The 25,885-nt window shown below is 37.4% G+C and overlaps 1 protein-coding gene across 2 annotated transcripts in view; it reads right to left on the reverse strand.

Moving 5' to 3' along the window:
• The window catches only part of kif26ab (kinesin family member 26Ab), a 107,085-nt gene that overhangs the window by 35,671 nt on the left and 45,529 nt on the right, over window positions 1-25,885 (reverse strand). For both annotated transcript variants that reach the window (XM_065288669.1, XM_065288668.1), the window contains exon 4: window positions 19,900-20,066. In XM_065288669.1, the coding sequence (XP_065144741.1) occupies window positions 19,900-20,066 (167 nt within the window). The remainder of the gene's footprint in view (window positions 1-19,899; window positions 20,067-25,885) is intronic.

A 25,885-nucleotide genomic window follows, 5' to 3' on the forward strand; every position in this document is an offset into this window, starting at 1 on the left:
AAGCAATTTTGAGCGTGGCATTGTTGTTGGTGCCAGACGGGCCGGTCTGAGTATTTAACAATCTGCTCAGTCACTGGGATTTTCACGCACAGCCATTTCTAGGATTTACAAAGAATGGTGTGAAAAGGGAAAACATTCAGTATGCGGCAGTCATGTAGGCAAAAATGCCTTGTTGATGCTAGAGGTCAGAGGAGATTGGGCCGACTGATTCAAGCTAATAGAAGAGCAACTTTTACTGAAAAAAACACTAGTTACAACCGAGGTATGCAGCAAAGCATTTGTGAAGCCACAACACGCACAACCTTAAGGGCGGATGGGCTACAACAGCAGAAGACCCCACCGGGTACCACTCATCTCCACTACACATAGGAAAAAGAGGCTACTATTTGCACAAGCTCACCAAAATTGGAAAGTTGAAGACTGGAAAAATCTTGCCTGGTCTGATGAGTCTCGATTTCTGTTGAGACATTCAGATGGTAGAGTCAGAATTTGGCGTAAACAGAAGGAGAACATGGATCCATCATGCCTTGTTACCACTGTGCAGGCTGCTGGTGGTGGTGTAATGGTGTGGGGGATGTTTTCTTGGCACACTTTAGGCCCCTTAGTGCCAATTGTGCATCGTTTAAATGCCACGGCCTACCTGAGCATTGTTTCCGACCATGTCCATCCCTTTCTGACCACCATGTACCCATCCTCTAATGGCTACTTCCAGCAGGATAATGCACCATGTCACAAAGCTTGAATCATTTCAAATCGGTTTCTTGAACATAACAATGATCTCACTGTATTAAAATGGCCCTCACAGTCACCAGATCTCAACCCAATAGAACATCTTTGGGATGTGGTGGAACGGGAGCTTCATGCCCTGGATGTGCATCCCACAAATCTCCATCAACTGCAAGATGGAACCCTATCAATATGGGCAAACATTTCTAAAGAATGCTTTCAGCACCTTGTTGAATCAATGCCACGTAGAATTAAAGCAGTTCTGAAGGTGAAAGGGGGTCCAACACAGTATTAGTATGGTGTTCCTAATAATACTTTAGGTGAGTGTGTGTGTGTGTGTGTGTGTGTGTGTGTGTATATATATATATATATATATATATATATATATATATATTAGTAAATCCAGCGTATAATTTTTTTTCAGTGAAGTAATGTAATATTTATATTACATTTATATGTATATTTCAAGCTACTGCACTGATGGGCCCAGCATATGCATAGTGTGAATTGTGCTGAAAATAAAAAGGAACATCATAACATGCTACATTTTAAAGAGAAAGAATGGACAAAGGATATGATGAAGTAAAATAATGAAATAAAAACCAAAAAACAGAATAAAATAAATGCAAAAAAGGGAAAGTGGGAAACAGATATAAATATGCAGCCAAGGGCAGGGGGCACTGAGTATAAGACAGAAATGTAAAATCAGAGAGTCAAAAATCAGAAAATGAGATGGAAATTAAAAAAGAAACAGGGCAAAGACCTGCAGAAAGTGTGTGTTTGTGTGTGTGAGAGAGAGAGAGAGAGAGAGAGAGAGAGAGAGAGAGAGAGAGAGAGAGAGAGAGAGAGAGAGAGAGAGAGAGAGAGAGAGAGAGAAGAGAGAGAGAGAGAGGGAGGGAGAGAGAGGTCTCAGTGGTAGATAGTGATAGTGAGTGATCAGTCTGGTCTTTCTGTTTTGGCTGTGAGCCAGTCAGCGTATGTCTGAGTGGAGGTAAATCATTTTAAGCCCCAGAGTAGAAAACTGAAAAATGATCGCTTGTGTCGGACCAAGCTCAGCTAGGGATTGCTTCATTCCCTCAGTCGGTCCAGGGTGGAAATCCCCAGCCAGGGCAGAATAAATAAAGCAGTCGTACTTTCGATGGAAAGCAGTCTAATTAAAATAAAAAGAGACAAGAAAATCCCCAAGAATTGCTGTATTGCTACATTTTGTTGGCTGAATGTTTATATTTAAATGCTTACCCCTTATTATTTAATTTATGCAAAGTAATTCTATGAATTTTCTACATTGCCTTAAGTTCTATGGATGCCTTTACTTAAAATATTACGAATAGTTCCCTTTATAGTACTGATGTCAGATGTGCAAACACTTGCTATTTTACAAATGTTACATATATTTAAATAATCTATAAAACAACATATTGTAAATTGACGTACATGCAGAGTATCCCACCTAAAGTTACAAAAAAATATATATTCAATCAAGCGTATCCATACTTTTCATATGTGTTTGTAAGAAAATAAAGTCACTATTTGCGGACTAGCATCGTTTGCTAACAGGTAGGTGCTAATGTTGCTGCTTCCTGTGACTAATAAAACACTAAAATAAAAAGTGTCACCTAAACACCCAGACTTCCACACGGATTTCCACAAAGTCAAGCCCACCACCTTCAACAATGCATACAGTAAATGAAAGAGAGGATGAATTGTTTATAGAGCATGAAAAAGGCCGCAAAAAGCATATTGAAGAGGGAGTGAACGAGACAAGCATTGTTGCCTTTTTGCCGTTTCCTCAATTACCCCCTCAATGGCATCCCTAAGCAGACAGGATATGCGGCTAATCCAGGCACCGGCTTGTTGTGGCTTAGCCACGGTAGGGAGGACAGAGTATAGGCCATAAACGTGGCAAGGGTTTTTTGTTATTTAATGAGTTGCAGAGTTCAATCCCAGGCCCCTGGGGTAGAGCTCTTGAAAGGCACAGAATAAAGATACTAATGGGGTTGTCTTCTTTTATATATTTGAGATTATTTTCTTTTTTTATTTATGAGAAGTGTAGACTGGCATTCGCATAAAAGCACAGCAAGCTAACATTTAAGGAAGATCAATTCAATTTTTGCTGAAAACTGACAGATAGCTAAGACTCGCATCTCTCACACGCACCCCTGTTCTGTTTACAAAGATTACCATCTACTTTCATCTCATCCGTGATACATCTTTTCCTTATGCACCGCTGGGATTTGCTCTACAGGTATACAACCCGCAGCATTAGGTTTCACTAAAAGGTTGTTGAGAAAAAGGAATTTAATTACAGGACAAGCACATGGATCGGTAATAATCCTGCCTACACAAGCTACAAAAAGTGCCTCCCAATTTAGGAAGTTGTTGGTGAAACTAGCTCACACTGTAATCATGTACGATCAGAAGATTGAGATGTTCATGAACAGGACCTTCATCTGTTCTTATACACAATTATGATGTTTCAGCCCTTTTAGGCTCAGATCTAATTGCATTTAACTGACTGTAACAAATTATGGCCGCAGCGTTGCAACAGAGGGTGGCCGAGCCCTGCGGATATGCAAAGAGGACAACAAGAGCATCCTACTGCTACCAAGTCGCCCCAGAACTCATTCATTAATCTCTGTCAGGAGGGGAGGACACAAAACGCTTATTTATTTGCACTCTTTGCTCTGAGGCTTTCACAACAAAGAACCCCAGTGGCTTCTGGGAGCATCAGTGCATGATGAATCAGAGGGCCTGGAAGAAGAGTGCATAAGAGAGAAAAAATGTTAGTAAAAGTGGGTAGAGGACAGAGTCGAAATATAGATGGAAGCCATGAAGTGGAGTAAGAAATGTCACAGTGCAATGAACATCCATCATGCCATTTAATGAGCCCCATCCTAAAATACGATAAATATGTCAATAGTCTCTATTGACCAAAGTCAGAAAGTCACAGACAGAATGATGGATGTGTCCCTAATCACACATAGATCATAAGTTTAATAATATAATTAAAATGACCTTACTCCAGATCCAGTGAATAAATCCTTTATTATATTCAGTGGTGACCATCACATGGCACTGGTCACACCCTGTCTACACCAGATACATACATTGTGTCCATTGCATCCATGCACTTTAGGGAACCCACAATCAACCCTAATGCATAAAAAGAGACCTAATGTGCAAATGTGTATGTGCGCGGGGTTTTGGAGATGAAAATAATTTGTTACAGAACATAGTGCTTATTGTGCACATTATGCAAATGTTTGGTATGCATAGAAAACCCAGATTACATAGATTTGCAAATATGTAATGCATACAACAAATACCTTTACACTGTAAGAAAAAGGGTCAAAATTTGTCCCTAGCTGTCAATGGGGTGATACCCTTTAAAAAGCACATTTGCACCTACACTGTAAAAAATTACTCTGGAGGGTGTTAAATTTAACCCATGAAAATTAGTTATAATTTAATTAAGTATATAAGCTAGCAAGTAAAATAAAAAATAATGGGTATATTCTACCTTCACTATCCAATTTTTAACAGTAATAACTGCAATACTAAAAAAATAAGTAACATATACCCCAAAATATTGGCCTTAGCACCGCAAAGTGCGCATGAATCAACATCCAGGCGGGACTCGAGTCACCATTTTTTCATATCATATCGGCGGGAGAACTGCGGTTTGTTGACAGGTAAGTTTTTATCTAACTTGTTGATATCATCATGAATGGAAATGTTAAGTTGGTTAACTGTAAAATCTACCAGAAGTTTAGTCATTTGCGTGCTTCTCTGTCTCTGTTGTTGACAGATTGATAGGTTAGAATATGTCAGTCAGGTTAGCTTTGAATGAAACATCGCCCAGTTCTTGCACCTGCGAATACGAATAAATATCCATATTTATGATTAAAATATTAACTTCCATTATTATTATTTACATGTCTGAATCTCGTGAACAGCGGAGTGGTTGAACTTGAGCAAGCCACGTGACGAGAGAGAGCAGCGGACGGTTGATGTACGATACAGACGGGAGGGCGTCGAGCAGACAAACAAACAACGGTAAAGCTGTCGATGCTAGATAATTACTGTAAAAGTTTTCTTGCATTTATCTGTTAATATATTGAGTTTTGTTTTAGAAGGGATCCATTTATGAAGCCATTTTATTATTATTATTATTATTATCATTTACGGATATATACTTAACGTTGCCTTTCGCTTTTTAATGTCTGTTCAAAAAAGTATTTCGGAGTTCATATGTTATATATGAGACTTGTATATGAAGTTGAATCACTTAAAATTGAATGTAAGTACTTCTTGTTAGTGTTCAATGTTTTATGCACGTGTACTGTGAGTTATAGCATAATATGAAGTTGTATTTTTGCACTTAATAAGTTTTAAATGAAGTTGAAATGTTTGTTTGTATCGATATAGCATGCTAGTCTACTGAGGTAAATGAGATCAGTTTTTCCTCTCATATTATTGTCTTCTTTAATTTTCTAATGATAACGTGAAGAACAGTATTTAGGAATCTTGCTTTTAATGGTTTTTTAACATCTCATGAAGCCTTGGTTTATTTTGTTTTATGAAATAATATGTTCAAGAAGCTTTATGTAAAACTATGATATGTTGTATTTCACTTGAAATGTATTGGGGTTATTATACGTCCAATAATTAGTTTTAAATGTTTACAGAATGTTATTTGGTCAATAAAGCAAGCAATTTATGCAATCTTGTGCATGACTATTTTCTTATTCAACCCTCTCTGAATAAGTAATATGTAATGTTTCTTAATGGCTTATCATTATTAATAATAATTTAATAGATCTGTGCCTTAATACCAATAGGGTTAATGTTATTCATTTTTTTATAAGTAATTAGTTATGAAAAAAATAGGTAGACCTTACCTAATTTTTTTTACTTTATCATAGTAATTAAATTTAGGTACTTTTTAATCAAATATATAGGATATAATTTACTCAAACAAAGTGAGTGCAAATTGTTACAACAATTTTTTTGAGTAAATTCTATAGGTTGTTTTTTACAGTGTAAAGAGATCATTTAAGTATCTCCAAAGTGCATATTCATACCAAAGACTGCATATTAGTACCTCAAAGGTACACATTAGTACCAAATATATACATTTCTGTACCAAAATAGTAACTATAAGGGCATTTTTAAAAGGTTATGCCCTATTGACAGCTTAAGATGGAAGTATAGTCCCATTTTGTACCCGTAGGTGGCACATGCTCTTACAGGAGAATTTAGTATATAGCCGAGGAGATGCATTCTGTTTTGTCGCAATGTCCATGCGTTCAACATCTGCGTACATGCATGAGTCAAATAAACGATGCTTTGCTTTGCAAGGCTGTGCATTTGACTGTGCGCATACATTCGCATACATGTAAAAACAGACTATGCTCAGAGTTTAGCTTTAGAGCCATTTCTCTCTAAAAGTGTGCAAAAAATAGGCCTACTGTATCCCAGAATACACTTAATTTTTCATTTCCAGTGTGGAAAAACTATTAAAGGCATGACAAAATTATAGGCAGGACATTTAGTAGTATTCCATTTTGAACATAACCAGAGAAGCGAATTCCTACATGCTAGGTCATGAACAGATTATAAATGTAATCCACTCCATTTCAGACAATCTGCATGCTGAGCAGCGTTCAACAAGTAAAAACATCAGATTAAACTCCTCTTTGCTTGCTCATTTCATTTCTACACTGTAAAAAACAACCTATAGAATTTACTCAAAAAAATTGTTGTAACAATTTGCACTCACTTTGTTTGAGTAAATTATATCCTATATATTTGATTAAAAAGTACCTAAATTTAATTACTATGATAAAGTAAAAAAAATTAGGTAAGGTCTACCTATTTTTTTCATAACTAATTACTTATAAAAAAATGAATAACATTAACCCTATTGGTATTAAGGCACAGATCTATTAAATTATTATTAATAATGATAAGCCATTAAGAAACATTACATATTACTTATTCAGAGAGGGTTGAATAAGAAAATAGTCATGCACAAGATTGCATAAATTGCTTGCTTTATTGACCAAATAACATTCTGTAAACATTTAAAACTAATTATTGGACGTATAATAACCCCAATACATTTCAAGTGAAATACAACATATCATAGTTTTACATAAAGCTTCTTGAACATATTATTTCATAAAACAAAATAAACCAAGGCTTCATGAGATGTTAAAAAACCATTAAAAGCAAGATTCCTAAATACTGTTCTTCACGTTATCATTAGAAAATTAAAGAAGACAATAATATGAGAGGAAAAACTGATCTCATTTACCTCAGTAGACTAGCATGCTATATCGATACAAACAAACATTTCAACTTCATTTAAAACTTATTAAGTGCAAAAATACAACTTCATATTATGCTATAACTCACAGTACACGTGCATAAAACATTGAACACTAACAAGAAGTACTTACATTCAATTTTAAGTGATTCAACTTCATATACAAGTCTCATATATAACATATGAACTCCGAAATACTTTTTTGAACAGACATTAAAAAGCGAAAGGCAACGTTAAGTATATATCCGTAAATGATAATAATAATAATAATAATAAAATGGCTTCATAAATGGATCCCTTCTAAAACAAAACTCAATATATTAACAGATAAATGCAAGAAAACTTTTACAGTAATTATCTAGCATCGACAGCTTTACCGTTGTTTGTTTGTCTGCTCGACGCCCTCCTGTCTGTATCGTACATCAACCGTCCGCTGCTCTCTCTCGTCACGCGGCTTGCTCAAGTTCAACCACTCATATTGAGCAGCTCCGCTGTTCACGAGATTCAGACATGTAAATAATAATAATGGAAGTTAATATTTTAATCATAAATATGGATATTTATTCGTATTCGCAGGTGCAAGAACTGGGCGATGTTTCATTCAAAGCTAACCTGAATGACATATTCTAACCTATCAATCTGTCAACAACAGAGACAGAGAAGCACGCAAATGACTAAACTTCTGGTAGATTTTACAGTTAACCAACTTAACATTTCCATTCATGATGATATCAACAAGTTAAATAAAAACTTACCTGTCAACAAACCGCAGTTCTCCCGCCGATATGATATGAAAAAATGGTGACTCGAGTCCCGCCTGGATGTTGATTCATGCGCACTTTGCGGTGCTAAGGCCAATATTTTGGGGTATATGTTACTTATTTTTTTAGTATTGCAGTTATTACTGTTAAAAATTGGATAGTGAAGGTAGAATATACCCATTATTTTTTATTTTACTTGCTAGCTTATATACTTAATTAAATTATAACTAATTTTCATGGGTTAAATTTAACACCCTCCAGAGTAATTTTTTACAGTGTATATCATCGTTTTACTAAGAACCTTTACTGCTTTGGTAATATATCATAAAGTCAATTTTCAAATTCACAATATGCATAAATTTTCAACAAATTATGAACTGCTTATGATCTGCTGAGATTTTTTATAAAATTATTTTTTAAATTAAATTAGCAGTGGTTCAACTCAAATTCTGATTATCAGCTGATATTCTGAATTTAGACTGCATTTAAAACTATTGTGAAATGGCATTAAAGGAACACAAATATGCTCATTTACCAGCTCCCCTTGAGTTAAACATTTGATTTTTACTGTTTTGGAATCCATTTGGCTGATCTCCGGGTCTGGAGGTACCACTTTTAGCATAGCTTAGCACAATCCATTCAATCTGATTAGACCATTAGCATCGCGGTAAAAAATAACAAAAGAGTTTCGATGTTTTTCCTATTTAAATCTTGCCTCTTTTGTAGTTACATCGTGTTCTAAGACCGACGGAAAATTAAAAGTTTTCATTTTCTAGATGATATGACTAGGAACTATACTCTTATTCTGGCGTAGTAATCAAGGACTTTGCTGCTGTAACATGGCTGCAGCAGGCGTAGTGATAATACGCAGCGCCTGAAATTAGTCCCCTGCTATTGAGTAACCAAGGGGATTATTTTCGACCAGTGCGGCCCCAGAGATCAGCTGAATGGATTCCAAAACGGTAAAAATCAAATATTTAACTCTAGGGGAGCTGGAAAATGAGCATATTTTTTAAAAAAGTGGAGTGTCCCTTTAAACGCATAAGACTGCATTTTGGCCAAAAACTTCATACCCATTTTTTACATTGAATGTGCTATTCCAAACCTTTCCAGCCTCAGTGAACCCCTCTGTATAAGTGTATCCATAATAACATGCAAGAGGGAACTCATTAAGCTCTATAAAATTATGTTTTGAGTGGCATTACAGCATTCTGCATGAATAAGTATGAACTGCACACTTGGGTGGTATTGGGCCGGGAGATCATGTTGAAAACAAATTAGACATAATGCTGTTTTGAGATTTTTTTTGCTCAGGAGCTTAACCGGGTGGATCGTGGTGGGATTGTGGGCTGTAGCTTTTGTTCTCTCCAGCCACAACAGAGGATATACAGGCTGGATGACCTCATGGGAATTTACAACTTCAAACACATCCGCGGTCTGAAAACACAATAGGTAATAAACCCCTAAACGTATATCCCACTCATTCTGGTAACGCAATTAATAACCTCTGTTTATCTGATCTGTATTCCATAAATCCAGCCAACAGGAGACCTCTTTAGAAGATCTGTTGATTCCATCTTCTGCCGTGTTTACTGTTTTCCCCTTGTGAAATGCCTGCAATTGTTATTTAGGGTCTGCTTTATTCAACATTTATGAAAGCAGTAAATAGAAGCCTTGAGAAGGTGCGGTGCGGTGATTCGTCTGTCATGTTAACTGTGCGAAGTGGTGCTAAAGCAATTAATAATAAGTCCTTGGTACTCTACTGCACCGTGGGAAGTCTGGATACAACTAAAGTCTCTATTGAGACTGCAAAAATTTTTTCTTAGACAATATACAGGAAATAAACTATAAATCTAATTTAAAACAAAACTAAAAACACAAATGCCTGTAAACTTTGCTTCTCCATCTGACCTCCTCAGGCCATAAGGCACTTTCAACTTGACTGATTTGACAGCATTTCCTCTAAAATGTGTCACAGTTAACATTAGCTCTCCTGCAGCCCCCTATCTTTTGTGTCCACAGACATGAATCAGGAGATCTGGGTTGTCTGGGGGTTCGTTGATGCCTGCTGCTCGTCTTTTTGTGGCTCTATGCGAGTGGGCTGGATGGTGTTCCTGACACAGCAGTTTGTGTGGCTTTTTCCTGAGCTGTCACAGACCTCAGATCTCCCACTGTAAGCATTAAAATGTTTGCGGTATCCCTTCTGGTTTATTTAGGATTCCTGGTTTATGAGGGTTCTACACCACAGCCCTTTTAAATGCTGAAGGCCCTTATGATGCTTTTGACCACTTTGCATGGTAAATGTTGCCATGAAAGAAAACGGAAAAAAAGGGTACATTCTTGAATCTGTACTCTTGTAAATTTGTGAGCCCTAGTACCTCATAGTCTGATTTATTTCTTATATTTACATCCATCTTGGGTAATTTAATCACAACTGGACAGTGCTAACATTTGTTGTGATCGTGTTATACTTAATCACTGTGCTACAACATGGATTTAACATGTTGCCTGCTAAGTACCCCTTAAAAAGAAATGATATAAAATTTGGAGAACTACAATCATACATACAGACATAAGCATTCAGGGAATATCTATGTGATGTTGCTATCAAAGACTATCACAATAAATTATATATGTCAGAGCCTCCTCTAAAAAAAAATCTTAAAGGAATATTCCATTTTCTTAAAAGAAAAGTCCAGATATTTTACTGACTGAAAGTCTTTCTTTGTTCAGTCAAGAAGAAATTATGTTTTTTGAGGAAAACATTGCAGGATTTTTCTCATTTTAATAGACTTTAATAGAGCCCAACAATTAACACTTAACTCAACACGTAACAGTTTTTTCAACGGAGTTTCAAAAGACTATAAATGATCCCAAACGAGGCATAAGGGTCTTATCTAGCAAAACGATTGTCATTTTTGACAATAAAAATAACAAATATACACTTTTAAAGCAGAACTTCTCGTTTAAATCCGGTTGTGATGCGCCAACGTGACCCCACGCAATATGTCATGACGTCAAGAGGTCACAGAGGACGAACGCAAAACTCCACCCCAGTGTTTACAAATGTTGAGAACGAGGACCGTTCCTACGTTGTTGTATGTCAACTGATACTAATTAATGTCTTTGTGTCAGTTTATTGTTTACAATGGTCCGCAAATGTGCGTTTTATATATGTAACACGTGACCTCCCTACGTCACTACGCATTAATGTTGCGTATTTAGACGAGAAGTTGTGCTTTAAAAGTGTATATTTGTTATTTTTATTGTCAAAAATGACAATCGTTTTGCTAGATAAGACCCTTATGCCTCGTTTGGGATTGTTTATAGTCTTTTGAAACTCCGTTGAAAAAAACTGTTACGTGTTGAGTTAAGTGTTAATTGTTGGGCTCTATTAAAGTCTATTAAAATGAGAAAAATACTGCAATGTTTTCCTCAAAAAACATAATTTCTTCTCGACTGAACAAAGAAAGACATCAACATTTTGGATAACATGGTGGTGAGTAAATTATCTGGATTTTTCTTTTAAGAAAATGGAATATTCCTTTAACACAATCTAATCACAAGGAAAATTTTAGACACATAACAATAATAATACCAGGTGCAAATGGAAATCTATCTCGGCTGGCCACCTGAGAACAGATCATCTGAGGCAGATGTCAATACCAGGTGTAAATGGCTCCAGATGTCACACCACTGACCAATCTCCTCAGGTTTCATGAGGTTTCTCCCAGACAAACATCACAAATGTGGTGATGCCTTCATCACAGAGCTGATGAGGAGGCACATTCTTCACTATATAACTAATAAACTCAGCAAGATGTAGTTTATATTCCATAAATGAATTGCTGTCGCTACACTTCTAAACAGAGTGAGCAGTTAACAAAAACAAGCTGACCATTGAACAAGTGAGGAAAGATTAGAGACGTGACATATGAGAGAGAAGCCATTGTGATGCTAAAACGCTGACAGTACATTTGTTTCACAAGCGCTTCAAAGGTGAGTCTGCCTCCTTTCAGACAAAACAAAGGAGCTTTAGTGTTCTTCATGTTTCTATGAAGGTGATAATCACCCTAGTGAAAACTGTTTGGGCTGAGACCCACAAAATAAGGGTTATTCACAGAACCTGGGGGTGTGTAAAAAGCAGGAAGATGGGAGACAATAAAGAAATTGGGTGAGAGACATTAAGTAGAGGTGGTCGTAGGTTATGGGGAAGTGATTTAGTGACATTCTGGACTTTTTTTGTAAAGGAGTGGGGACGAAGGTACATATAAGGTATAGATATATTAAAAAAAAGTATCAGTATTGTATCTGGTAAGTATTAAAAAGTCAATTCTTAATTTTACGCAAAATCCAATATCCACTGTGTTATTCTGTCATCATCTTTTCTCCCATTTTTCCCAAACCGCGAAAAACGGCAGTCTTCCTTCTCTGCAGAATGCAATAAATCTGCTTAACCAATCACAGCGCACCATTTCACGCATTGTAAACAATAAGGATGGTACTTTGAATACACATGGAATCCTAGTTTTCCTCATCTACTATGAGCTTCGTGATCAACAAACAAAATAGTAATTTTGATGGTATTGATAAACCTGTGGTGGTTTTCTGTGGTGGGGAAGAAACGTAAGACATCAAAATGAAATAATTTACTTGAGAGGCACTTGGGCAAAGGAAAAATGCTGGCTGTTGCTTGTTCTCACACGACAGCATCAAGCTTCTGTCATGCTAACACATTGACCCCTGAGGATCTTATGAAAAATGTTACATTATTTTACTCAAAAATCGAGCAGGACCAAAACATTTTTCAGTTGATCGCTGTGAAAAAAGTTCAGCGACGACGTCCCAAGGATGACAGCAGCAATGACAGTGTTCTTAATGTGACAAAGTACGTGTTTTGATTAATGTCACTAATGTTTTTTTATCAGTGTATACAACTAGTCAGCTTAATTAATATAACATGACAAAGATGAATGCATATTTATATATTGATTCAATAGATTTATAGCATTTTGAAAAAAAACTTGCATGGATTTATTGCATTTTGCGGGAAAAATAATCAGTTTTTATAATAAATCTTTGAAAATCTAATTATGGATTAGAATTTTTTTATGTTATTATAACCTAAAGATGTTATTGTAAAAGTTTGTAAAAGAAAATAGTGGTTTTTATCTTGCACCCAAATTAGTCAAAATGTTATTTTCTATGTGCTATATCATTTTTCCTTTGATTTTGAGATGTGATAGACAGATACATTTTTTGTGAGATTCAATATAGTGATGAACCTAATTACTATAAAACATTAAAATACAGAAAATGGAAGGCATGATGAATACAAAGTAAAAACTCATACAAAAAAAACTTGGTAAATTGGTGTGATTCAGGATCGACCTATTTGGACAACCCCTAAGGATAGGAAGAAAGATTGTCTCGAGCAGATCCCTGGGGCTCCTGACCAGAGTGATAGATCCATCAACACCTCCATCATCCACCCCCATCCAAACCACACACCAGAACAGCTCACGACCCACAGCAGGCTCTTCACACCTGGACGTATCTGCTCCCAAAGTACACCCCTCCTTCACAACCTCCACTTCTCAAGTACCAGACTCAGCTGCTTCATGACCATTATACAAACACGCAGATCATCACGCACAAACACATACACACACTTACAGACAAACTCAAGCTTGACAGTCTGATTAGGACCGGTGAACACCAGCTGGTGCTTAGGCAGCAAAGTAAATACAGGGTAAAACAACAAGGTACAGCCCAAGACAGCACAAGCAACAAATAAAATCTTACTAAAATCAGAAGACAGTAATCTGTGAAGTTCATTTAAATGGACAAAGGGGCAGGGTTTAGATTAATCCAGGACTAGGCCTTAGTTAAATAAGGATATACTTTACAAAAAACAATACTGGTGTTCATCTTGAGATAAAACAATAGCACTGATATATGTTAAGATATGTGCAAGACGTTTTTAAATTAAACATGTATTGTAGTCTAGGACTAGGATAAACCCTGGCCGGGAAACCGTCCCTAAATGTTTAAGGATGAAGAAGTTTTTTACAGCTCTTCAACGAATTTTTTTTAAAGCTTAGAAGGATGTATAACATACTTAAAGAAGTATCAAGAAGTACTCAAAAGTGTTCACAAAATCATAGAAGTTTTTATTCAGGTAATACTATGGTATTATAAGGACATGGATTGTGTCAACTAGATCAAAAAAGTCTCATGGATACTAAATCAGATGTGCAATTGCCTGGGTCTTTTTAACAAACACTACCGAATTTTTAACAAACTAGAATGCCATAAAGTTTAAACATTGCACCTTTGCAAACACTCTGGTACAGTTACTTACTTCAGTTTCATGCTGGCGCTCCATCTACTTTCATCCACAGTCCATGGTTTTCTCTCCCTGCAGTTGGGTGCTGTAGATTGGGGCATTAGTCCGAGTCTGCCCACCATGAGTGGATATTTTGTGGGTTCACCTCAATGCCTACCAGTTTACCACCACATGAGTTTCTTCGGGGTAACTGCACATTGGTACACGTGTTCGCTTCTATCAGCCTTGGAGCTCATTCACACCGCAGTGTCCCTGGTTCCCAGATCCCGTCACACAGCTGCGCAGCAGGGCCCGGCTCCGCTCCAGGGCCTCGACCACTCAGCATTAATCTGTTTTCCCAATTTGTCCCTGACAGGGATTAGTGCTGTCACTCAACAAGCAGCCAGCCACATGGATCATTTGCCTGTTTTTATCTCCACAACTCTTTTTCTCTGTGTACTTTATCTCTCCATCTCTCCGTGTCAGTCTCTCTCTCCCTGTAATCCTATGCAGTGATGGGTGGCCTACAGAGCCAATGTTATCAGCTTAGCTGAGTGCTGTTGTGGACGTGTACGCAAGATTTCTCAATGCCCTTTTCCTCTTTCACCCACCTCTCTACTCCACAGTCAACCATCCCCCCATTAAGCCCTGCCCCTTACTGTCTCCATTAGCTTTGACACTGCATGTGGGTAGGAAGGTGAATGGCATTCCCTTGTTAACAACTCTGGGGATGCATTTTCATTATTGTCCCTCTACAGCAGGAGAAGGAAGCTAATCTTCCTAACAATGAGATTAAACTGATGCATTTATGTACCTAATTGACTTTAAATTGGAGCACGCAGTGAGCATCCAAGAATTAGGGTCGTAAACGGGTAAGTACCCAAATGTATCAACTGACCTTTCACTACAAGAGGAAGACTTGTTAAATATCTACTAAGTTGTAAGCAGTTACACACTCATGAAAGGTCACTTCAAAGCTTTGTATATTTCTGCCGAGCATACAAGTGTAAAATTACACAAAATCATTTAAAGCGTGTGCAATCTAATGTGGAAAACGATTAAGACACGTCGACCAGCGTCCATTTCGCTTTGCAATTGCGTTCATTTGAGGGATAGCACAAACATGCCACAAATGTACTTTCCGAAAAACATTTGTTTCTATGGTTGCTCCCTAAGGCTGGGGTAACAAAGCACTTTGGCAGTTTCGTTGGCTGCTCACCTCATCTGGTGACAGTCTGGATTGTTCTACGTATAATTATGGTGGAATGTTTACTCCAATCATAGTCATTACCGTTTGAGCTCACCTGGACGGGCGGCTGAAAATGAGAACAGGGCCATAAAAACATTTCACTGCATGTTATGCTCGATGCCACTGCAGGTCCGCATACCATCAAACAGCTGTCCCATGTGCATGCTGACCTGCACACATGCGTGCACAAGCATGTATGATGCTTTTACACATACTTAACATTTCCTGAAGCTTAAAAAACCCTTTCACATTGAAAACCCATCACATACATACCAAAGCTTTTACCATTCATTGAGCATGTTATACCCACATGATCAGCTCCGCACACACAAACCCTATTTTCTTTCTCTCAACCCGTTTAGAGTCAATAGAGCATGTGGCCGTCTAAAACAGTCATATCCTTTTAATCAGTTCTACCTCAACTCCCATCTAGCACAAGCAGATGGTTCACTCATACAGTACGACCTCACACACAACGCAATAGCTGTGCAGTTCTGAGCCTTTCATTTTGTGGAGCACTGAGGTGGAATAGCGAAACACACCAGGCTGGTGATTGTGACAGTGCCTCCCAGAGCTATGAGACTCTGTGTCTGTATTCATTACAGGAGCCAGCAAGAATGTCAATACACCGATCATATGCTTCGTCACACTGGAACATATGCTGAAGGGGAGGGTTAAAGCAAAGTCAACTTTCTTAGCCAGGCATCTACATGCCATCCGCTCCTTGATTTCTTTGCTGTCTACCCACTACTGTTTGCACACTTAATGCTGCATAAAAAAGTTGAATCACCCTTTTGCAGTCAAAAATCCCCTTCAAAACGTACAGTGGCAATACTATTGTTTAGTGATGTATTAATACTAGACACCATAAAGAACGTAAGGTAATTAATAATCAGAATTAATGATGGTGGGAGTGATTTTCTTTTTTATTTGGTGACAGCAGTAGTTCATAAATGACGCTTCTCGTTTAAAAAACGTTACCAACTAACATAAACAACGATATAGGAGATTTTTGTGCAACAACGTACCCAGATGTTTTTGGAAGCCTGATAACCACACTAAAGAGATTCAGGAGATTGAAACAGATTGACTTCATCCCCTGTTGCTTTCTTCTCTTCTGCGCTTCTCTAATTAAACTGTAATTAACAATTTATTTACAAAAAGATCCACCTTGTACAAGCATGTGAAAGGTCCAATGCACATCACTGCAGGTCTCAACATTCAGCATTAGATCTTACTTTAGATGTGGACATTTTAATGGCTTTCTCAGAAGATGCTCACATGCTAATGCTCTTTATTTTGTTCATCGCTAAGCATCATTTTAGATACTCTGATAAATCAATAATTTAAGTGAAAGACAGTTCACATACAATTCATGGCTGTAGCCAGCTATGAAGTCACCGAGGTACGGACGTCAGTACATTTTTCCCAGAAGATCTGTAAAGTTCCCTGAATGACTTATTTGTTTTTTTTAAACTAATATTAACTCATTAGTTTATATAATTAAGTACGAACAGTTTACTGTATAATTTATTGTAAAATGACAGAGATTAACTCGTTGACGTGAGGGCGTGGGTGCAGAATTCACAGTGTTGCCAAATCCAATTATTAAAAATCCCCTTTAGAAGTAGTGTTTTAGCAATTAATAAGACACTTTGGGATATTTATAAAGTGATGATTAGGTGTAAATTATTGTTAGCGATATCTCCGATTTATTATTTTTGCTTGTTTTTGTACTAAAATCTGTCAACACTGGGTGGCCAGCATCTAAAGTGACAGTTTTAAAATAAGGCGCATCATTCAGCACTTGGTAAGACAAAAGCAGTAATCATCATGATTGTGTCTGTAAGAGTATCAACAATATCAACACTATCAAAAAAGAGAAATATAAACTATACCAAATGTTAACACCCCAAGCATAAAAAACGAATCTCACAAAGTTCTTGTGTAGTATCTTGGAAAGTTCTTGTTCATAGAATATTGCTTATTAAAATGATTACAATAATAAGCATTGTTGCAGTAAAAATAAATATATTATCTATCCTTAGTCAATAGTCCATCCCCAAAACAGACAGACAGACTGTGTACCGTAAGTGTAAAATGGCAAAAAAAAAAAAGGTTAAGACAGAATACATTAGATCCCAGGTAAAAATAAAGTTTATTTAAATGTACTAAAACTACACTTAAATACTAGTAAGTACATTTCAAGAGATTCGTTGCAAAACGAGATAACTCCGTTTTTTTTTTTTTCAGAAATCTCGTTTTTTGGTTGTGCATTCCAATTAATATAAATTCAAATGCAGTTGGTTTGTTTTGATTTAAACCTTCATAACTTAAAAAATACAGCTAAGTAGCACCATAAAACAAAATAATAACATGATAACATAATTATAAACATGTTTTGACAAAAATTTTAAAAACGGAGTTATCTCGTTTTGCAACGAAACTCTTCATTTGTAAGTTATGTAAAGTTGTAAAGTTCTATTAAATGTTAAGACCAGTAATACTTCAATAGATTTTTAAGTGTATTAAAATAAATGGTGTCTCAATATAGAGTTGTGTACATTTAGATGTTCTTAAGTTAAAGGGATAGTTCACCCAAAAATGAAAATTCTGTCATCATTAACTCACCCTAATGTTGTTACAAACCTGTATACATTTCTTTGTTCTGATGAACACAAAGTAAGATATTTTGAGAAATATTTGTAACCAAACTGTTTTGTGTTCATCAGAACAACAAAATTTATACAGGTTTGAAACAACATGACAGTGACTAAACAATGACAGAATTTTCATTTTTTTGGGTGAACTAACCCTTTAATCTTAAGAAGTACTAAAGACAAATTTGGTATATTAGCTACAAAATTAATCCACGAAAATAGTACATTTACTAACTGAAGGGGAGAGCGGGGCACAACGCTTTTTGACTTTGACACTATCATTCAAAAAATATTTAAGTTAGATTAATAGTTTTTTACACAAATCAACACACACATATCTGCTACAAATGAACACTTAAGGTTTTTTTGTGGGACCCACCGTTATTGTACAATTACACTAAAAGTGACAGGAGTGCAAACGTTACAACTTACCGCATAGGTGGGGTTCATTGTAACATACAGAGGATTTGTTGTAACACCTGCTAGAAATTTCTTTTTAAACACAAATAATTTAATAAAATTCTGTCTATATACTAAAGGTGGATATTGTTTATATATCTGCCTATAATAGATTGATATCCACACATTCATCCATGATCTTTCATCTAACAATCCTTGTATTATGCATCAATGTATAGAAATAGATTTTTGACATGTTTCAAAATGATGTTATGTTTTAGGCAACAAGACAGTGATTAAAATAATATAAGGTTGGATTTGGTGACTAACACACCCAGCTCAGAAATTGAAAAAAACATAAGATGAAGAAATTTACTTTTATGCCTTCAAAACAGCCTTAACCAAAACACATCAAAACTTTTCACAAATTCACAGGAGATTAACTTCTGACAATAAGGGAAAAAGGCCAAAAGCACAGATTGCTCGGTCCTGTATAAATATGTTAAGTAGCTGCATTACAATTAACCCCCTGTCGGTTTGTGCCCCACTCACCCCTACTTTAAAAAGTGTATTTTAGTGCACTTTTTCACCTGGGATAGCATTTGATAGCAGTTGTCTGTATTAAAATGACGGCCGCTGTTAAAAAGTTATGTTGTGTCCTTAGTGGTGTAGTGGTGCCTGGAGAAGTGGGTATACTCTTAATTTATGACCCCATTTTTTTAAAGCAGAAGTGAGTATACCCCATACCATCTAATATAAAGTGGGTATACTCTGTATACCTATGCATATCCTGCATTACACCACTGTGTTTCCTAATATTTCAACCACTATTCCAGGAACGCAACTCATTCCGAACAACAACATAAAAATTCTTGGCAAGTGTCAGTATTTGGGATGAAACATGAGGTGGTACCCGACAAAATTTCCTGCTGCTTTCAGCCAGGAGTTAAATTAAGAAGGGAAAACAAATATATTTTCTCTCTCTCTTTCAGTATTTCTGTGACATAGCAGCCTCATATCCGCTCTTTTGAGAACAACTCCAAAGAAAACAGACAAGCAAAATAAATCAGAGCACAAAAATTAACCTTGTTCTACATGGGGTCAGGCCTGTCTGTTGTGTCAGAATGACCTGGATGTGCTTGGGCAGGTGGCAATATCCCAAGCGGATTTGAAGGCTGGGCTGTCAGAGTTCTCCACCCAGGGAAAGGCCCACTGATCACTCTTTAATGTCCCATGTTGTCACTTGGCTTGAGGACAATGTCAAATGTACTTTCCAGGATCATTCTAGAGATGTTCCTATTAACACCTACAGTATAACTCGCCCAATAGCATACAGCATAATAACAAGTGCATAGTCCTCTCATACATAGAGACAAGACCCAGAGGCATCAACGAAAAAACATGCATGGCCCATTCAAGCTAATGTCAAGCAATGCTTTTCTTACTTGATGAAGAAGGATGCTGCAGCTGAGCTTGGCTGCTGGATGGAAGGGGACCCGTCCTGGCCAAACTGAACCGGACTTCTCCGTCTGGAGGGTGTTAGAGACACTTTAGAGATGGATGTGTCCGAGGACGAGTCGCTCTGTTCTGCTTGACTCATGAGGGCTTGTGTCTGAGGAAGAAAAAAGAGAGATGCTGATACTTGTTTGCAGATGTAAGGGCACACTCACATTATCCAAATAAAAAAATTCTGGGGGTGTAGCAAGGGGAGACAATCGCACTCAGGCACGGTTTGGTTGGGTTAGGTATGCAATTCAATTCAATTTTATTTATTTAGTGCTTTTCACAATTGGTAATTGTTTCAAAGCACCTTTACATTAATAGAAGCAGGGAAAAGCACAGAAAATCGACAGATAGCATAACATAATACAGGTAGCATAAGCAGCAAAATTTTCTGTGGCTATGAATCAACATTATAAGTGAGCGTATTAATAATATAACATATAGAAGAGGGTGCTAAGTTAAGCCAATGACGGCTGACTCCCCCTAGGAGAAAACCCTTGGGAGATATATATATGTAAACGGATAAGGAGATTAAGCGTGTTCTGCCGGTGGTCGTTGGTCAGGAATCAGCTGGGTATCATGTTGAAGGATGGCCAGTAGATCAGAGGTGTGCCGACCTTCACATTTACCGGAACTAGGTCTGTTTGTCTCATTGTCCTTGGGGTCGAAGACGAGACAGGGAGAGAGAAACAAAATCCTATTTTCGTAGGGGCCGTTCACTTGTAATGCAAGTGTCACAAAGATATGGTTTAAATCAGCTTGGTTTTAGACAGGCTAACTATTGCGGCATAAGTATGTTACCCACAGTTGAGGATTTAGCAAATTGGGGGCCCAAGGGGAAGGTATCTATGGTATCTATGGGTCCCCCATCCGATCTTTAAAAGAAAATGAAACATGCCAACCCATTTGACTAAGGCCAGAAGCCCCACTGTCGTCGTTAATGCAGGTTCAGTGGCAAACAGTTCTGTATGGCATACTATTCACAAGACCACAAGAAAACGCCAAAATTGCAACCCGACCATAAGGCATAATATGAGTGCGTCCTAAGAATCCGGCACCTAGGCCATGAAGTATCACACCTTAAAACTTAGGTTTGCTAGCAGCTAGACAAGGTAGAGCAGGTTATTACATGGAACAAAAGCCGGTTCCTTGAATTATGTTTTAAAGGTCACATTTAAAAGAGTTAAAACAATTACGTACATGCATTTATTACAAATTACACAAGCAAAGACATAAAAAATGCCACCAGGGAGGAGAATTCATCTATTCAGTTGAATAGGCAGAGATTGAGATGGTTTACATATAATGTCCACTTCTAAGCCAGAGATAGATGTGGATTCAGATGTGGATCCATCAGGGCTTTCATGACTAATATACAGTAGGGAGGTGGTTGACTGATCTTGCGAAAAGCAACCATGCAAAGAAGCTAATCTGCCCTATGTGACTCCAGTGAAATCTAAACAGAAAATCAGTGAAAGAACAGAGATTTCGAGTGAGTTTGATATTTGAAATATACATAAAGTCTTGTATGTCAAAGCCTTTTCACAAATAAACAGGTTTTTAGAAAGACGTCTAGTCCCTGCTCTCCCCCCACCAAACTGAAGCCATTAATTTAGGGACATTTTCATTATTTTACCAGAGCCGCTCTTTGTCTCTGAGGCCTGTGAGTAAGTGAGCAGCTTAAACCCACAATCAATATGACCTGTCAAGTGGTTATTTTGTATGAAGGCAGCACGCAAATAAGCCACAGGTAAGGCTTGGCTTTATCCCAGAGTCTGGCATGAGTTAAACACATTGAGCAACTGACATATAGGTTGTGGTAGTTGTGCATAATGGCTGGCTTCGTGTTTGCTCTGGATTGATGTCTGGCAACTACAATAACAGCATTAACAATCGTTTTATGAAGCATATGCCATCCAATGTGCCCGATGTGTCGACATAACTGACAGGAAGCCTATTTATATAGCTAGCATGACATATGAGCGCCATACATCACAGAACCGCAGACACGTGTTGGTATCATTCAAATAGATAAAGCCAGACATGTAGCGTCCAGTTTGAGTTTCTATGCACTTTGTTGAACTTGGTTTAAAAAAATACAATTACATCAAGCTGCAATTGAGTTTCGAGAGCGTTCTAATCAAAGCAGAACAAAACATGATTTTTATTTTGTTTATGTCTGTTTATTCATACGCCTCAGGCTTGTGTTTATTTCTGTAATTGTCTTCTGTTTGTAGTGCAAGTCAATAATTATGTCTGTCAATTTGGTTGTGGAGCTGACAAATGTGTGGTTCAAAATAACATGGAATGCATGACTAAAATTTCAATTCGTTTTTTGACAATGAACACAGACGATAACTGTCAAAGCCGTTTTTATATAAGCAATAGTTTACAGCTGTCGACTTTGAGAAAGAGAACCCACCGAAGGGGGATAAAACAAAATTTTCTGAAAAGTCAGAAAGGCACAGATGAACATAACACTCATGCAGTCATCAATGCAAAAAACATCAATGCTGGATCAGTGACATGACACGGAATCATATCCCAGCACATGGCATTCCGGTTTCAGATGAGCCGCGATAAATCAAAACTGCGTCACACTGAGAACGAATGGTGACTGTCTGGACGGCACATTAAACCCCCACGCACAGATAAGGATGAAATGAGTGTCAGATGACACATCACCAAGACGGTTAAATGGGCCTCGCAGTAGGGGCGATACCGAATTTGGAAAGCACAAATGCAGACATTAAGCATAAGCTTGTGTGCACGCACACTGCAGCAGCTGTCAACCGCACACTGACTTAAGCCCTCCAGTCAAGCTGTTTTCATGTGTGTCAGACATGGAGCATGAGGTGAGCATGCTGTATCCCCAGGTCGGGTCATTAAAGTACAGCTGCAGCGTGCTTAGAGTGCTCGATAAAATCAGGTATTCCCTACACCCTCACCAGAGTCCAGAAAATCCAACTATCCAAATCTCATTCAGAATGTCTTCGATGAAAAGAAGCAGGATATCATCTCTCTTTTTCTTCAGCTCATAGGGAGGCAGTGTCTGTTCAAGCTGCTTAAGAATTCCTGGTCTTGCGCTCCCAGTAGGCCAGTAGGTCATTTCAACCCATACGATACTCCAGTGGAAAATCCCACTTCGCTCTGCTCTAATAATTTTATCTGCCATCTACAAAAGCAATAAAGCTGACACTAATGTCAGCTCAAGACGTTTTCAAGTTGAAACTCATCAGGTTTCAGTCAAATGTTTTCGTTTCTTTAAAGCACGTCATAAAGAGGCTATAAACTATATTGAGACAAACTATTAATCACAGCCTTGTCTGTCATTTTAGATAGATAACTGTGATAGATATACAGCAAGCTTAAAGGCAACATGACGCTGCATTAGCAATCGTTTTATTTTTGCTGTGTAACCTGTAAAACGGGATATTCATTGACATGACTTTTATCTAACAGGCATTCATTGGTGAACATTGGGCATATCAGAATAGGTCAGCATATGTAGCCAAACATAACTTTTTATGACCGATCGCTGGAGATGATGAGTTTAAAAATAAATAGACATTATGATGTCATTAAACTCTGAATAAATGCTGTTTTTTTGCGTCAGAAAGGGACAAACCCAACTTGTTTGGTTGTAATTTAACCCGTGCTGCATTGTTTAAGCCCTAAATGCTGGGTTGTTTAAACCCAATTTTTGGATCAAATATAAATATTTTATGGGTTATAAGTAATGCGGAGGGTTGTTCTATGCCTCCGCATACGTCACTACGAAAAGTGTGTACACTACATTAATATTCTCTCCTGAATGCAGATGAGTCTATGGGCCTGTTTATACCTAGTATTTAGATGCGTTTTCGTCAATCGGACCACAACTGGATGAGAGAGACACATTCATGTTTACACCTTCCATTTTAATCCTTCTCTTTTGTCCACTTTCGACCGCTTCTGATCCTGAGTACTTTGAGGGGATCTGTGGAGACTGTTGGCGAGTCCCTGTGCTTTCATTTAAACACGGGCGGAAGAAATTACACATTTACATTGATGCGAACTTATATTATGTCAGAGTCCGCTGCTTGTGTTATTACTAAACATGCTGCAAAGAGTTTTGTACATGTGTATTTAAATGTATTTCAGAGCTATTGACGAAACAAGCTTGCGCATGTTCGTAATGAAACAAAGATAAGAAAGGCAGAGATCAGCCACTTTATTTTTATCAATAAAAGCCTAAAGATTGCGCTGAACACTGTTGGTTCACGCCAGAAGTCATGTCCAATGTAAAAACATTGTGCTCGGTACATCAGATGAGATCAAGAGGCGGAGAGCAGACAGATTTTTGTGGCTATTCGAACACATTCAACCACATGAGCGCCTACATCACAAAAGCAATCCGGTCGAATGTGTTTTCGACTACCTCTGAATGTGGTCAAAAGTGGACAAGCTCAAAATGTTTTACACCCCGTTTACACCTGTATTTAGTGTCGTTCACTTGTGATCCAATTATGAACCAAAACACAACTTAATACCATGTGTAAACAGTTTCCAAGATGAGCGGCATTCCAGGAAGCTAGTAATTTTCTTTTAGAAAGTTTTAAATATGGAAATTTCTCTTACAAAATCGCATTGATTATCCTCAGAAGGAATTTATTTATCCCCCTAGAGCCGTGTGGATTACTTTTGCAATTACTTCTTCTTGGACTTGAAGGAGCTACCCTATGTCCATCCATTATAAAGATTGGAAGACCTAGGACATTTGAAAAAATATCTGAATATCTGTTCGTATGAAAAAGGGTGGACATACAATATGTAACTCGGCTAGCTTGAGGGTGAGTAAATCCTACCCATCTACTCATGTAGATGTGTATAAATAGCACAAAGTGTGAAAACTTATGCAATACATACGTCAAATTCCAATTTTGCGTGCATATGATACAACAGTCCTTTCCGTTCACTTAACACGGAACATGTTTTTGTGTCATTTTATGTATTGGTTTCTCAATTTTTTCCTGTTTTTAAACCATTTTCGCATGGGTTTGATTATAGATTTGGGATTTGCTTTAGGATGTTATTTAATATATAGGTTTCTCCATGCATCCACTCAAATCTGTCTGATTAGTGTACATGCAAAGCCTGCATGTGAATCTTAATGCTGACTTAGTTGTGTTTGTGGGTGAGCACAGCCAGGCAGAGAGCTTCTGTTGGTTTTATACATGAACTGGGCCAGCAGTTGGTCTGCTTTCATTTTTTCAAGAGCTTTTTGCTTTGTCTGTACAAAAGCACACGCTGCTTGCTAAAAGCTTCTGTGTCGGCGCTTATTGACATTAGCGCACAGAGGAAATTCACCGCTGTTCACCAATAGCTTCACTGTGGGCAAGAACAAAAGAACCCTATCAGTGGCAATTGCTGGGATTGTAAAAGAAACATCAATACTATAAAAAAGGCGTTGATTTGTGTTAAAAATGAGATTGCTCTTGATAGAAAAGAGCATCTGCCATTAAAGTTGGACATGAATAGTTTAGTTATTTTGTTTGGTTGACAAACCAAAGCTGTACACTTAGCACACAAGTGCAGTTCACTGTGGAATGTAACAGTGTAGTAAAACAGCCCATCAATAAAGTAATAAAACAACTCCTCTGACTATCCATAATGTGATTTAAATTTCGAAATCACTCACGTAAGTTTGTGGGTGCGTTAACAAATGTCAAACTACAACTTTATAATCAAATGAAATGAGATACAGCATGTTTTATCAACACTTAATCTTACAAGTGCAGGCATTTCAGGTGTCCTTAACCAAGCACTATTCATTCAAATTGCCAAATAATTTAATCATGTAAAGTTGTCATCAATGTGACAGGTGGTTGAAGGGGAGGGGTTAAATACAAAAGGGTAAGGCATTTCCTGCAGAGGCAAGTTGTTACA

The sequence above is a fragment of the Paramisgurnus dabryanus genome, chromosome 17 (assembly GCF_030506205.2).
Source record: "Paramisgurnus dabryanus chromosome 17, PD_genome_1.1, whole genome shotgun sequence".
Lineage (NCBI taxonomy): Eukaryota > Metazoa > Chordata > Actinopteri > Cypriniformes > Cobitidae > Paramisgurnus > Paramisgurnus dabryanus.